This window comes from Martes martes (assembly GCF_963455335.1).
Source record: "Martes martes genome assembly, chromosome: 18".
Classification (NCBI taxonomy): Eukaryota; Metazoa; Chordata; class Mammalia; order Carnivora; family Mustelidae; genus Martes; species Martes martes.
The window spans coordinates 39,847,079-39,861,266 of record NC_137906.1 but is presented as its reverse complement, the minus strand read 5'-3'; the positions used below and the strand labels follow the sequence as shown (position 1 = coordinate 39,861,266).

General features: G+C 65.0%; 1 protein-coding gene across 1 annotated transcript in view; it reads left to right on the top strand.

The window, feature by feature from the left end:
• Positions 1–14,188, top strand: part of CRAMP1 (cramped chromatin regulator homolog 1) — a 51,922-nt gene that overhangs the window by 31,344 nt on the left and 6,390 nt on the right. Inside the window, exons 8-19 of the mRNA XM_080830632.1 lie at positions 376–499; positions 1,664–1,745; positions 2,181–3,344; positions 5,754–5,931; positions 7,833–8,014; positions 8,094–8,168; positions 10,361–10,442; positions 11,168–11,272; positions 11,496–11,674; positions 12,205–12,273; positions 12,865–13,096; positions 13,814–13,978. Of these exons, the coding sequence (XP_080686758.1) occupies positions 376–499; positions 1,664–1,745; positions 2,181–3,344; positions 5,754–5,931; positions 7,833–8,014; positions 8,094–8,168; positions 10,361–10,442; positions 11,168–11,272; positions 11,496–11,674; positions 12,205–12,273; positions 12,865–13,096; positions 13,814–13,978 (2,637 nt within the window). The remainder of the gene's footprint in view (positions 1–375; positions 500–1,663; positions 1,746–2,180; positions 3,345–5,753; positions 5,932–7,832; positions 8,015–8,093; positions 8,169–10,360; positions 10,443–11,167; positions 11,273–11,495; positions 11,675–12,204; positions 12,274–12,864; positions 13,097–13,813; positions 13,979–14,188) is intronic.

Below are 14,188 nucleotides of genomic sequence, written 5' to 3'. Positions count from 1 at the left end.
CCTGCTTCTGCTGCTCCTGCCCACTGGTAGCGCCTGCACGCGAAGCTCCGTGTCACAGCAGTGTGTCCCCTAGGAGACTGAGTTTAGCTCAGAAGCCACAGCCTGTGCAGACAAAATGTCTGCCAGTGTCGCAGGCAGGTCTCTTGTGGCCTCTCGTGGCCTGGTCCGTGGCTCAGGCTTGCGGCTGTGCCCACGGCCCTGTTGGCCTCCCTGCTCCAGAGCCCGGGTCCCCGGGGCCTTCTCTGCCGGCCTCGCTGTCATCGCAGAGCTGTTCGCCGGGAGCTCCGTTGATCCCGTTAGTTGTGTGGCCGAGCGTGCGGCCTTCTGCGTCAAGGTTGACGTGTGCCGGGCCCTCGCGGCCCCGTCTTGTCTCAGGCTTGAGTGACGAAGAGGACCAGAAGCCCGTGCGCCTGCCGCTGAAGGTCCCCGTCGAGCTGCAGCCGAGGAACAACCACGCCTGGGCCCGCGTGCAGAGCCTGGCCCAGAACCCGAGGCTCAGGTACCGTGGTCTTCAGCACCTCGGGGGGGAGGTGGGGCCCCCAGGATGCCGACGCCGACGCCACGCAGGGTAGGGGGCAGTGAGGCCCTGTGGTGGCGGCCCTCGGACCTGGGGGTCCTGGAAGGGTCGAGCTCCTGTTTGACACATGGCAGGGGCTCTCGGGCCGTGGGAGGCAGACATGTGGTTAGCAGGGGGACGGAGACAGTCCCCTCAGGACCCCTTCCCCGCTGTCTTAGCATCTTCCTGGGGGTTTGTGTGGGACGTAGACACGGCACCACTGGGAGTCTGGACCGGTTTTCACTTAGACGTTAGACTTCTTCTTTGAGGTAAAGGTCTCTTAAGTTACGATGAACTGTTAGTCATTTAGGGTGTCTGACTCGCGGCACTGAGTACCTTCTCACGGCGTTGTAGGATTTTCCCCTCAGTCTGGCTCCAGAACATTTCGTTATCTCAGAACCTCGTACCCACGACGTCTTCACCGCCCCCACCCCCAGCCCTGACCGCCTGTCACACATGCCGGTTCGGTTCCCGGGAAGGGGACAGTGCGGCCTGTGGTCTGCTGTGTGGCTGCTCTCCCCGAGCGGAGCGCTTCATCCGTCAGGACTCTTTGCTTCCACGTGGGTGTAAGCTCTCCTGGTGTTCAGGCCGGCCTACCTTCTTGGCCCCAGAGGATGCTAACAGAACAGCGTGGTGCGCTGCGGCACGGCCTGTATCCCAGGGGCGCTCACCTACGACCTGTGCAGGGCACACAGGAGCTCTGGTTTTTTCTTACAGCTTCATGTGAATCTCTACTTCTCTCCATCTAAAGGGCTAATTTTTAAAAAAATTTATGTATTTGTGCACAAGCAGGGGGAACAGACAGAGGGGGAAGCAGGCTCCCCGCTGAGCAGGGAGCCCGATGAGGGGCTCGATCCCAGGACCCTGAGATCATGACCTGAGCCGAAGGCAGACGCCTTACTGACTGAGCCACCCAGGCGCCCCTAAAGGGCTGACTTCTAAGAAAAGGAGTCAGTGGCCCTGCCGGGCACCGTGCCTCCGGCCCCTCCCTTGCGCGTCGTCCACAGCCCGTGGCCCCGTCTCATGTCGCCGCCACGGCCTCGTGGTCCTCAGGAGCTTCCCTCCCCGTGTAACGGCCGCCCTGTGCTGCCCGTGGTTTCTCCGCAGGATGATTGTGGAGCTCCACCGGAAGGTCTCCAGCCTCATCGAGTTCTTGAAACAGAAGTGGGCGCTCCACGAAGTGCGGATTGTATCCTTTTCTTAGTAATGTGGCCTCGCCCGTACCTGCCGAGCCTGCCACGTGAGGACGTGGCTTCTCATCTCCTCCTCAGGGTGCAGAGAGCCCCGGGGCAGGGGGGCAGAGCGGGAACTAAAGCACAGTCCCTCGTCTTCGGGGGCTCAGCCTGAGCCCCTCTCTGCTGTCTACACTGCAGGTGGCCGTCATCGGTCTCTGTGACAGCGCTGGGGTCGCACAGCATCCCTGCCAGCAGGTTGAGTAACACGAGCGAGGACACAGCTCCAGACTTCTTGTGTCCTTGGCTGCCTGCCAGCCTGCGGTCCCTGGTGGGAGGGTGGCTTGCTGGGTGCACCGCCGTTAGAGGAGCACATCCCTGGCACGCACGCTCTGCGGCCGGCGGCGCACGGCGGATCTGCTCCTGTGGCTGCTCCTTGACTACGTGCCCAGCGGAAGACACTCGAGGACCGGCAGCTGCAGCACTCGCTTACGGAGCCGTCGCAGGAGAAGGTGGCGCTGCACCTGTTCCCAGGGGAGAGCTGCACGCTGACGCCGCTGCCGGGAGTGGCCCGTGTCGTGCACTCCAAAGCCTTCTGCACGGTGCACTGGCAGGAGGGCGGCCGGTGCAAGCAGAGCTCCAAGGATGCCCACACGTTGCCTCCCGCCCAGATTCTGGGCATCCAGAGTGGGCAGGGCACGGCCAGGGGCCAGGTGAAGTGTCCACGGGGCGGCGCTGAGGGCAAGGGCCCGGGACGTCCTCCTCCTTCCACCGACGCCTCCCAGAGCTCTGGGGAGAGCTCCCCTGAAAGTGCCCCTGGGGAGGGGGCCCCCCCGAACCTCAGCAGCCTAGACCCTCCTGACAGGCTGCCCCCTGGGCTTCAGGACACTGGGGCACGGCTTGAGAAGACCCCCGCGGCTGCTCCTGCAGAGGGCAGGGACGGCCCTGCCCGAGAGCCCGGGGATGGGACGTGTGCCTGTGGCCAGCTGCCGGAGCTAGAGGAGGAACTCTCACTCCTTGACCCCTTCCCGCGCTACATGAAGTCCTGTCAGGACCTCATCATCCCCGAGCAGTGCCGCTGCGCGGACTCGCGGCCCTCCGGGTGCACCTCCCCGGAGACTCGTGTCCCCAGCGGGGCGGAGGTGGCCGACCTCGCCCGGGCTGGGCCACCATCGCCTGTCCGTGCCCCACCGGCTCCAGAGCCTCAGCCCGGCCCCGGGCTCCAGCCAGATGTTTGCACTAAAGACTCAGCAGATGCACCTGCAGAGGAGCCCCAGGAGAAGGCGAGCCCCTCGGACCCCCCGCCTCAGGGACAGCCCGCCGCCAAGCCTCCGAAGGACGTGCCCGCCAGCCGGCTGGCCCAGCAGCTCCGCGAGGAGGGCTGGAACCTGCAGACCTCTGAAAGCCTCACGCTGGCCGAAGTCTACCTCATGATGGGCAAGCCGAATAAGCTGCAGCTCGAGTACGACTGGCTGGCCGTGCTGGGCCCCGAGGGCCAGGCCCCTGGCGGGCAGGCCCAGGGCTCCCGCACCGGCTCCCCGCCCTCCACCTTCCACAAGCAGCGCCTCCTCGGCTGCCTGCTGAAGCTTATCTCCACGGAGGTCAACCCCAGGCTGGTAAGTGCCGGTCCACGCACAGCCCTGCTCCCGCCCCGGGGAGCGCCGGGCTCCGCCTCCAGGCTCTCACCCAGGCAGCTGCGTCCTGGGGCAGAAGGAGGCGGGGACCCAGCTGACCGGTCAGGCCTCAGTTCCTTCCCTCCAGCCGGGTGTTGGAGAGAGGGCTCTGGTTTGCTGCAGGCAAGGGCCTCATCCTCATGGCTCATAGGAGGCTTCAAAGGTGACAGTGACCGAGAAGCCGTTCTTCGCCGGGCCTCAGTGATTACACTCGGCCCTCCCTCCTGGCCGGGGGACAGCCCGTGCAGAGGCGATGGGTTGCCGTGGCCAGTAGCCAGGCAGGAACCTTGCAGATTTCAGCGGAGGGAATGGCGGGGTCGTTCGTGCTTGAGTGGGGCCGTCTTGGGAAGACGGTGGCACAGCTTCCCAGGAGGGAGGGGGGTGGGGAGGGGACGGACGGGGTGCCGGGCCTGCACGCGGGGGCCAGGTGAAGGGCTCTGGGGATCCTCAGGGGCTCCGTGATGGGGGGTTCCTAAGCCTGCAGAGTGGCTGTGACCCTTTCCTGGGGCATCAGGTCAGCAGCAACAGGGTAGAGGATGCCACCGAGAGAAAGTCCGGGGGCTTTCTTGGGCGTGAGAGGACGGAGTCTGAACGGGTTCCCGAGCCGCTGCGCGTGCTTAGTGCATGAGAGCGCGGGGGTCCACCACCTCCAGAGCAGCCGCCAGGGGAGCGGAACGTGGTGGCCAGGAGGGGGCTTGGGGGACAGAACGGGCTCTGGGGACACTGTGGGCCCACGAGAGCAGAGTCATGTCTGCACAGCAGTTTCCGCTCCTCCCGGACAGACGGCCCTCAGCGTGCATCCTGCGCCGCTCCTCCTGCCCGCTCTCCCTGCCCGCGTCCCTGTGCAGCATTTGCCACAGAGAAGGTGCTCGGTGGAGCGCGTGGGGATGCGTGTGAATCCGTGCCGCGGGAGAGAGGGCTCTCTCAGGCTGGTGGGACCGGGGTGGGGACTTCAGAGACCTGAGGGTGAGCCGTGGCCTTTAGGTTGAGTGTGGAGAGGATTAGTGCCCCACGGGTGGGCATGGGCAACATGCGGGCGAGTGGACATATGAATTCAGAGAACGTTCTAGAGTGGGGCTTCTGGAGGAGAGCAGACTGGAGGAACAGAAGCATGTCTAGTATGCTAGGGGAGGGGACCCAGCGAGGCCGGCTCCCGTGGAGCCTGGGGCAGCAGCGGAGGCAGGCAGTGGCCTTGGCCTGGACGGGGAGAGAATGGCGGGCAGCTTGAGAATGCGGCAGAGAATTCAGAGCAGGGTGCTCAGAGCCATGCCCCAGAGTGGGACCCCCACAGCGGCCTCTGCATCACCTGGGGACTCACGAGACGTGTGCGTTCTGTGGGCCCAGAGACGTCGGGACCCCTCCCCCAGCTGACTGTGACGGAGCTCAGCTGTGAGAGCCCCCGGGTAGAGGCCCAAGCTGAGCTCGGAGCCCTTGCGTGGGAGACAGGCTGGCTGGTCCTGCTGGCCCCCACCGTGGCGGAGCTGCCGAGCCAGTGCCACCCACTCCTAGGCCACTGGCCGGTGGCACCTTGGCAAGAGGATGCTGGGTGTGCGGGGGTGAGTACGTGGGGATTCTGAACAAACTAAGCAGGACGGGGCAGAGCAGCGCGCGGGTTTGCAGGGTCCCACGGAAAGGGAGAGGTGGGTCGGATGGAGCCGTAAGCCACCTGCAGCTGGCAAGGTCATGCCGCAAGCAGAGGAAGGGGGTCCCTAATTCACAGAGAGGTCGGCCCCGGTGCTCCCAGAGAGTGAGTGCTGGGGGAGGCCGACGAGGCGTCACCAGGGTGGGGAGGAAGAGGGTGTCTCTGTGTCGGGGACCGTGGCTCTGAGCGCGGCCTGAACCTGGGCCTGCAGAACCCCTGCGGTTGGCATCTGAGTCTGCGGACACCGCTTCAGCTGGGACCGTGTTGAATTCTAGAAAATCAGTCTGTACTTCTTCCTCTGACTTACGGTCCGCAAAGGCCATCGTGGTCCTTTTAAGCCTTTTAGAAAGACCAGTTCGTGTCCCCACCATGCGGCGGCCCCTCCGGCAGCGTGACCACTTTTAGGCTGGCGGGAGCCGGGCGTCCTTCCTGCGTCCCCGCCGGCTCTCAGCCGTGATAGGATCGCCCGCCCGTGGGCCTGGAGGCAGCACGCTCGCTCCCTGGAGGACCCGCCTGCGGGCGGTGGGGGGAAAGCGGCACACGGCCAAGTGGTGACGGGTTAGGGTCGGGACACAAACCCTCACCCTGACCCGCGTGGGGGAGGTTGTGATCCCTGAGCCGCTCGGAGCTCCTCATGCCTCCAGCTCTGGGCCTCCCCGAACCCATCATTCGCTAAGTTCGGCTTCTGTCGTGGCCCATTTCCGTCCCAGGCTCCAGAAGGGAACGCCGGCTCCACGGCTTCGGTGAGGCCGGCCCAGGAGGAGCAGTCGGCGACCCCCCCGGGGAAGGTGGTGACCGTCAGCTCTCGGAGCCCCCGCTGCCCGCGCAGCCAGTCCGCCCTCCGCAGCAGCAAGACCTTCTCGCCCGGCTCCACGCCTTGCTCCTCAGGTGAGGCTCCGCCATGCCGCGGGCCTTCCCGGGTGTGGGGGCTGTGCTGGAGCGGAGCGCACGGGTCGCCTGCCGCCCGGCCCCGCTCACCGGGCTGCCGTCTCACCGCCGGCGTGTCGGAGCAGAAGTCCCCGCTGCTCGCGGGGAGGCGCGGCTCCGGGCCTGTCACCGAAGGCTTTGGGTCCCGGGGGGTGGGCGCCATTGGGAAACGGGGGGTGGGCCTTGCCAGTTTGGTCCCCTTGGGGGGTCGTCGTGAGGTCCACGGAAGCCTCCCGGGCACGCTGAATCGGTGGCCGAAAGCCTCAGAAGGGCATGTTTCCTTTTACAGTCAAAGTTTCGCCCTCAGGTGAGGGATCCCCCAGCCGTCTCATGTGGTCTTGGAAGGAAAGGTGGGCTGCTCTGCCGGTCTGCCCTGCCGGTCCTTTGAGCTGTAGCTGGGGAGTAATGTCCCTGCAGGGTCATTCTGGTTACCTGGCACCTGACACGACAGAGGCTGAGAATGGGCATGTCCTTCATGTCCCGTGCCTGGGAGGCTGCTCGGTTACCGTCCGTGGGCGCGTGCTTTCCCTGTGCCACCCTGGCCGTCCTGGTCGCCTTGAACATCTCACGCCAGCAGGCGTCCCAGTGTCAGGGCCACATGCTTCATACGAGGAGTGGAGCCGCATCTGCTCTTAATCAGACCCACGCGGGTGCGGGCACACTGGAGCCGAGCAGACCTCGTGGCCTGTGTGTTTACGGTTTCTAGGTGGTTTTTTTCTTTTCTTTATTTTTTTAAGATATATTTTTTTGAGAGAGAGCGTGAGCGTGAGCAGGAGGGGCAGATGGAGAGGGAGAGAGAGAATCTCAAACAGGTTCCAGCACGGGGCCCAACATGGGCCTCGATCCTGTGACCCCAAGATCATGACCTGAGCCAAAATCCAGGCAGATGCTCAAGCGACTGCACCACCCAGGTGCCCGGGCTATTTTCTTCCCTGCGCCCCGTGTTCTCTGGCTGTGCCTGGAGTAGTCTGCCTGTGGAGTGGGACCACCGCGTGGCGGCCTCCGGGGCAACAGGCTGGCCCGGGGGTCTGTGCAGACCAGGGCTCAGGGAGCGATGGGCCAGCTGCCGGGTGCTGCACTCTTTCCTGCCTTCCGCTCTGCTTGCGGACTCTCCTCGTTCTCCACGGTCTTTCCTGTTCTTTCTGTCTGCGTTGAGGATGTTTCTAGACCAAGATATTCGCAGTGCCAGAGTCCGGCCTGGTGCTCAGAGGGCCTGAGCTTCATTTCACAGACTCGCAAATGAAAACTAAGGGAAGAGGGCCTGTCCCTACATGGCTTGAGGGCATGCGCAGCAGCACGGACGGTAACAGCAGCTGGCAGAGTCTCGGAACAGTGGTTCCTAAAGAAACATTCTCTGCCGCTTTATCTCTGGGCTGTCTTTGCTACCAGAGAGACGTAGAGCCAGGACCGGCCAACCGTGGCCCACAGGACAGGCTTTGAGGCCCCCGGCCGCGCTCCAGCTGCAGAACCCAGGGTACCAGGGGCTGGGGGGCCCACCAAGCCGGGCAGTTCACTCTCTGGCCCCTCACAGAGAGGGCTTGCTGACCTGTGGTCTGTGCTGCATGGTCTGGAAGGTTCTTCCAGCTCTCAGATGGCCTTACGGGCCTGTCTGCCCCTCGCTCTGCAGACGGAGGTGGCAGCGTGCTGCTGTGCCGGCAGCGAGAGCCTTGATTCAGCCGCGGTGGGACTGGAGTTGCAGGGAGAAGCGTAGGAAGCAGGTTTGGGGGCTGAGATCTAGGAAATACGCGAGCAGACGGGTCAGTTGTCCCGCGTTCCCGTTCTGACCTTCTTCCGGAAAGAGAGCTCCGTGCGCGCTGGCGATAAATGGTAAGTGGTCGATTTTGCCGTCCCTTGGCTTCTAGGTCTGAGGAACCCGCCGAGACCCCTCCTGGTGGCGGGCCCCTCCAGCACAGGCAGCGGTGACTCCGACGGTGGCCTTTTTGCTGTCCCAACGACTCTCCCGCCCAACAGTCGTCACGGGAAGCTCTATTCTCCCAGTAAAGAAACAGAGCTGACGTTCCGGCAGCACCTGAACTCCATCAGCGTGAGTGGGGGCCGCTGCGCTGCTGGCGGGGGGCCTGCGTCTGGGGGCGCGCGCTCACCCCGGTGCCGTGTCCTCACAGATGCAGTCGGACTTCTTCCTGCCGAAGCCCAGGAAACTGCGGAACCGGCACCTGCGGAAGCCGCTGGTGGTCCAGGTCAGGGCGCCCGCGTGCGTGTGCGCGGCAGGGACGGGCGGAGGAGTGACGGGGCCCTGACCGTCCCCTGACGTACACGTGGCTTTTGTGCGGCACGAGCACCACTTGTGAAAGAGACGGGACGTTCTGGGGATTCGAGTCCCACGTGTCCCAGGTCAGGGTGTGTCCGAGGACTCTCGGAGTCTCCGTTCCGCACACGCAGCCGGCAGAGGCAGGTGACCGGGTAGACGGAGTGGCCAGAGGCCAGGCTCCCGTGAGCTCACAGCAGGGAATGCCGGAGGCCCGGTGGCAGCCAGCTGCAGACCCGAGGGCACAGCCAGCCAGCGAGAGGCTGCGCGTGCGGCTGAGGCCGGGTTTCTGCAGCAACTCAAAGCCCAGAGATGTGGGTGCGTTGTGCTGCCATCAGCGTACGGGGCGCTGTTCGTCTTGCTGGTTCCTTACACGCCTCTCCCTGCCTTGAGGTTAATTCACGTAGGAAGGAGAGATTGCGTGGCGGGTCTCAGGCCGCACGGTGCCCGGCAGTGCCCCCTCACCTGCGGTTCTGTTGCCGTGGCTTGTAGCCGAGGTCGGCAGGAAGTGGGTGATTCTGCGAGCACGTCGTCGGAAGGTCAGCGGTAGCCTTGCGCTGCCTCACGGGCCTGATCGCCGACCTCGCTCGCTCCTGTGGTCAGAGACAAGAGAGGCCTCGCTGGTGTGACCTTGGTTTCAGCAGATAGTTACGGTTCAGTCTCGCTACTGATTGGTGTCGTTCGGTTGCTACTGTGCCGAACTTACAGGTCAGACTTTGCCCCAGCTACGATCCTGTAGGACGACAGTACTTGTAGAGTTGACGCTGTAACAGTCGAGGTGTCCGTGGGGTGTTGGGACACGTGCCCTGTGGAGCCAGGACTGCCGCATCCCAGGTCCCGAGCATTGTGGGCGTGGGCACAGTCTGTAGCGGCACATTTGGTGACGTCTGTGAATCCGCCCCCGACTGGCTGGACGGCAGCTCCGTGGACCCAGGGTGCAGGCTCACGCGTGCGCCCGGCCCGCGGCGATGGCGTTTGTCGAGCTGTATAACAGCGCTCCCGTGGGTGTGTGAGGCAGGCAGCCCGGAGAGGCGAAGGGCTCGCAGGCTGGGCAGCCATCCCCACTGTCTGACCCCAGGACGTTTCCATCTCTCCACAAAGGAAGCCCGTGGCCATCACCTCAGGTGCCACCCCCAGCTCTGGGCAAGCACTGTCTCCAGTCACGCTCTCTGTCCCGGAGGGTTGGCCTCTCCTGGGCATTTCACCCAAGTGGAACCACACATACTCTGTGGTCTTGTGCGTTTACTGTTCTGGTAGAAAGTGTTGGCGACACAGGGCCCTTCCTCTCCCTGCCTCGCATCCTGCCGGCGGGGCCGCGACAGCCTCACGCTTCCTGCTGCCTCGCAGCTCACTGCCAGGTGATCGGGTCGCCCCAGTGCCTCCTGGCGCTAGAGCAGACCTGCTGGGCCTCTGTGTCGTGGTCCCCCTCCGCTCCTCTCTGGGCCGACCCCAAGAGGCGAGGAGACATCCTTCGCGTGTGAGCAGAGAATACCTTGCGTCCAGAACCGGGCGTGTCTCTCGACGGGGCAGATACTTCCTGTTCATGTTTTATTTCTGCGACCACGGCAGCCGTCCCGTGACTCCCTGTGAGGTGGCAGCCGCCACACTGCCCTGCACGACATAGCACCAGGAGGCCGGGTCGCTGAGCAGGGAGGGTGGGCGCTGCGCCGGCTGTGGGCGTGTGCCTCGTGGCCTGAGCCCGTCTGTGTCGTGAGGATCCGCTTTATTTCCTTTACGACGCGCGCGAGGGGCCCGAGATCTGGGGGGGATTGTCTCTGAGCGTCCAGGGCTAGTTCCTGTAACAGGTGTGCGGCACGTGGGAGGTCACTCTGAGCCAGCGCTATGCCATCGCGGCGTCCCTCTGGCGTTCCCTGGGGGAGGTTGGCTCCTCGGGATTCTTGTCAGAGAGGCTCAGTGTTCAGGGGCTCGGGGTCTGCAGGCGCAGCTGTCCTCCGTGTGCCCCAGGGCCCTTGCGTCATCAGCCCTCGAGCCAGAGCCGCTGTCCGGACACACTCTGCTCCCTCTGACCTGGAATGTCCCTTACGGCTCATCGCCGGTTTCCCGAGAGATGGCCGGCCCCGGGGTCTGTCCGTCACCTGCTCATCGGCACTCTTCTCTCCACAGAGAACACTGCTTCCTCGGCCGTCCGAGCACCAGTCCCACAACGTCTGTTCCTTCTCCATCCTGTCCAATTCCTCCGTGACTGGTAAGCACGCGGGCTCCCCGGCTTCATGCTTTCCTGAGCGTGGCCCCATCTTCGGGAATGGCAGGTGTTGGTGTCCTCGGCTCTTTGCAAGACATCCTGGCCATCCCTGTGTCCCTTCTGCCCCCAGAGCCTGAGTGTGCCGGGCCTGGGCCCCGGAGGGCAGGTGCGGACGCCTGGCGGGTGGTGGTGTGCGGGCAGGGGTGTGGTGCAGGAGGCCCCGGCTGGCTGTCGGAAGCGCGCGGGCTCCGGCGGCCGCCCTGGTGGAGTGACGCACGCGCCGCGCCTCACCCCGTGGGCCAGAGCACGCGCTCGCACCGTGAGCGTCGGCGGCTTTTCTCATGCGCGCCCTCGGCTGCAGAAAGGCCGGCGGGGGCGCCGAGCTGCAGAGGCCGAGTCCCGGTGCCGGATTTGCGGCTCTGCTTGTCACGCCTGCCGCTCGGGTTATGCGCCCGCCCTCCGTCAAGGCCCCCCCACCCCAAGTGGGGCATGCGGACGGCAGCCTTCGGCAGCCCCGGGAAGCGCGCCGGGGCCGGTCCCAGGGGCCGGGGCTTTCTCCTCCTCAGGGCCTGCCTGACCTGTGACTTCCCAAGTCGGCGATTGGGAAATTCAGTGCTTCTGACGTAGCTCAGCTCCCGAGGCCGTGGCTTGAGAGAAAGTGCTCCACGGCCCCGTCGTGTGTCCCGGGGGTGCGGGCTGATGCGTCTGCTTCTGTCCTTTCCCTGCAGGGAGAGGCTCGTTCCGGCCCATCCAGTCTTCCCTGACCAAAGCCGCCCTGTCTCGGCCGATTGTGCCCAAGGCCCTTCCACCCCAGGCCACGGGCCACCTGGCCAGTAAGTTTTTGTTGCCAGCACGGCAGACACCACGGGAGGGTTCCAAGTGAGGTTTCTGTTTTCTTCTCCTCTAAGCCGGTGTCTTGTTACCGTTCAGGGAGAACACGAGAGCCTTCGCCCTTGCTTGGAAATGAGACGGGAGGGAGAGGGTGCGCCGTGAGCCCCTTGGGTCACTGTCAGGTTGTCCCTGGAGCTGAGCTTCAGACGTCCTTTGTGCTGCCAGGTGCTGTCGACTTAGCCGCTAAAAGTGCCGGCATCATCCCCGGGAGCCCCCTCCCCGTCTTGGACACTGAGGGCCTGTCTGGCATCTCTCCACTCTCTTCGGACGAGGTGACCGCCAGTGTCGCTGGTCAGGATCCCGCCAGCAGCCGCCAGAATGGCGATTCCATCCCCGCTGTGGGGGTGAGTACACTCAGGCTTTTCCGCACCATCGACAGCTTCTGGGTTAGGTCAGTCGCTTTCCAGATGGATAGGCGCCCAGGCCAAGGGACTGAGGTCATGCTGGGCTCCGGTTCTGCCTGAGGAGGCGACGGGCCCCGGGAGGCTCTCGGAGAGTGCCTGGGCCAGGGTGGTTGAGGCGTGAGTGAGTGCTGTGTGGCCTCAAGGGGAGAGCCGCGGTGGAGGCAGTGGGACAGGCTTGCTCTGGCGCTGAGACAGGCACGGGGCTCCTGTCTGCCTGTGCACATCACTCAACTGGAGAAGCAGCTCTGGCCACACCAGCTGGCAGGACACCCCGTGCCTCCCTGGCACGTCTGTGACCCCACGCCCCGGCCCCCGTGCCCAGGTTCTGCGGGGACTCGGTTGCTCTTTGAACTAACAGCCTCGGTTGTGGGGACTTGGTGACCCAGCCCTGACAGCAGTGCCTCCTGTCCCTGTGGCTTCGAGGAGCATGCGAGCGGGGCGGCTCACTGGCTTTCCTGGTGTTGCTGCAGGGCACGAGCGACCCTTTCATCAGCGTCCCCTCGAGGCCTGAGCAGGAGCCAGTGGCGGACGGTTTCCAGGTAGAGTGTGCTGTTGGCTCTAGGGCAGAGTAGCTGCCCCGGGCCCCCTCTGAGCCAGGCCCCCCACCGTCGTGGTCTGCCCATGGCCATGGCCTCGCTCCCCTGGACTGCCAGGTCGTGGCAAGAGCACACAGACAGCCCTCGAGGCCTGGCAGCGCTGTCCTTCCCACCTCGCCTGGACAGATGAACTTGTAGCTCCCATTGGAGGCCTGCTTCCCCGCCACGAGGCGGCCTGTGTCAGTCGTGCTCCTGGAAGGACTGTTTGGGGCCAGGAGGTGGAGGTCGTCTCCCAGTAGTGCTGCCTGGTACTTTTCCTCTGCCCAGAGTACCAGCTGTCCTGCCAGCCTTGGAAGCAGGACCAGGCCCCCCTTGACCACCACCCCCCTCAGCCTGGCCTCCAAGGCCGCCATTGCTCAAGTGGTTTCCAGAGAAGTAAATCCACTGCGTGTGTATATCGCAGAGAAGGGGGAGGTGGCTGCTGGGTCCTCGTTTCTCTGTTGATGCGCCTTTCAGTCACTGCTGTGTGGGTTGAGGCCAGTTTTCCCTTCCATGTTCCTGATCATCTGTTGTGTTCCCTGCCCTCCAACCTAGGACTCACCCGTGCTCTCCCTATCCGAGCTGTCCAAGGCTCCTCTCCACAACGGGCCCCCCGCACCCCTCCCCGCACCGGAGGGTTCCAGCAGCCGCCTGTCTCCACCCAACGTCTCTGCGCTGCTGGACATCTCCCTGCCCGGGCCGCCCGAGGACGTGCTCTCGCAGGGCGAGCCTGCCACGCACATCAGCGACTCCATCATCGAGATTGCCATCAGCTCCGGCCAGTACGGTGAGGGCCCCGGGGGTCCTGACTTCCCCCGGGGGGGTCTGCACCCTTGGTGGGCACACTGCTGCCCCGCGCTCCCTCTTGAGTGTGGAGCGTCTGCTGCGTGTGGGGCACCGCCCGACTGGCAGGGGCAGCCCCAGTGGATGAGGGGCAGACGGGCACTGTGGCTCCTCACGGCCTCGAGGGCAGAGCGGGCCCGCCAGGCCTCTGCAGCCCACGGCTCAGAGGGGCCTTTTTCTGGTTAGCTCGGAATCTGGGAGGATAGCTTGAGGCTGTGCAAGTCCCGGGAGGGGGTGGGGCTGGGACCTGTGGGGGTTTTGGCCTCGGTGGCACTTGCTGGTCTGCTTCAGGCTGCGGGTTCGTGGAGAACTTAGCCCCCACCCTCGCCTTTACTTCTCTTGGTGACGGGGAGATGCGCGCCCTGGTGCGCTGGTGTGGCTGCTGTCGGCGCCAGCGGTGTGTGTTGGGGGTGGCTCTCTGCACGGGGTCCGGCCGCATCAGCACAGCTGCAGCCGCCGCCGCCCCCTGAGGTGGGCACGTGGCCCCTGCCGCCGCGGGTTGCCCCTGTAGGCCAGGGTCGTTCGTCCTCCGTGGGCCCGTGGCGTTCTGGGTCCCCACGTTCGGGGCTGTGCTGCCTTGCTGATTTCCGGGTGGCGGGCAGGGGAAGTGGGGTGCCGCTCGCCCACCACGGCATCTCTCACCTGGTGCTTCTGTTGACAGGCGAGGGAGTCCCTCTTTCTCCGGCAAAACTGAATGGCAGCGACAGCTCCAAGAGTCTTCCTTCCCCATCCAGCAGCCCCCAGCCCGACTGGATCGCCTCCCCGACCCACGACCCCCAGTGGTGCCCCAGCGACCCCACAGACTCGTCGCTCAGCAGCTTGTTTGGTGAGTGGAGGGCCCACAGGGCCCGGCGGGCTCCCTGTGGCACACGGGGGGGGCCTGGAGTCTGAGGTTCCAGCAGAACTGCTTGTTTCGGGGTTCATCCTGTGTCACTCACATGGCTGGGGGCCGCCGGGGCCTCTGGGGGCACTTCACGAGCTGGTATGAATGCGGGCACCCCGGTGACGCTAGCCTGGCTGACATGGCCCCGTCTCT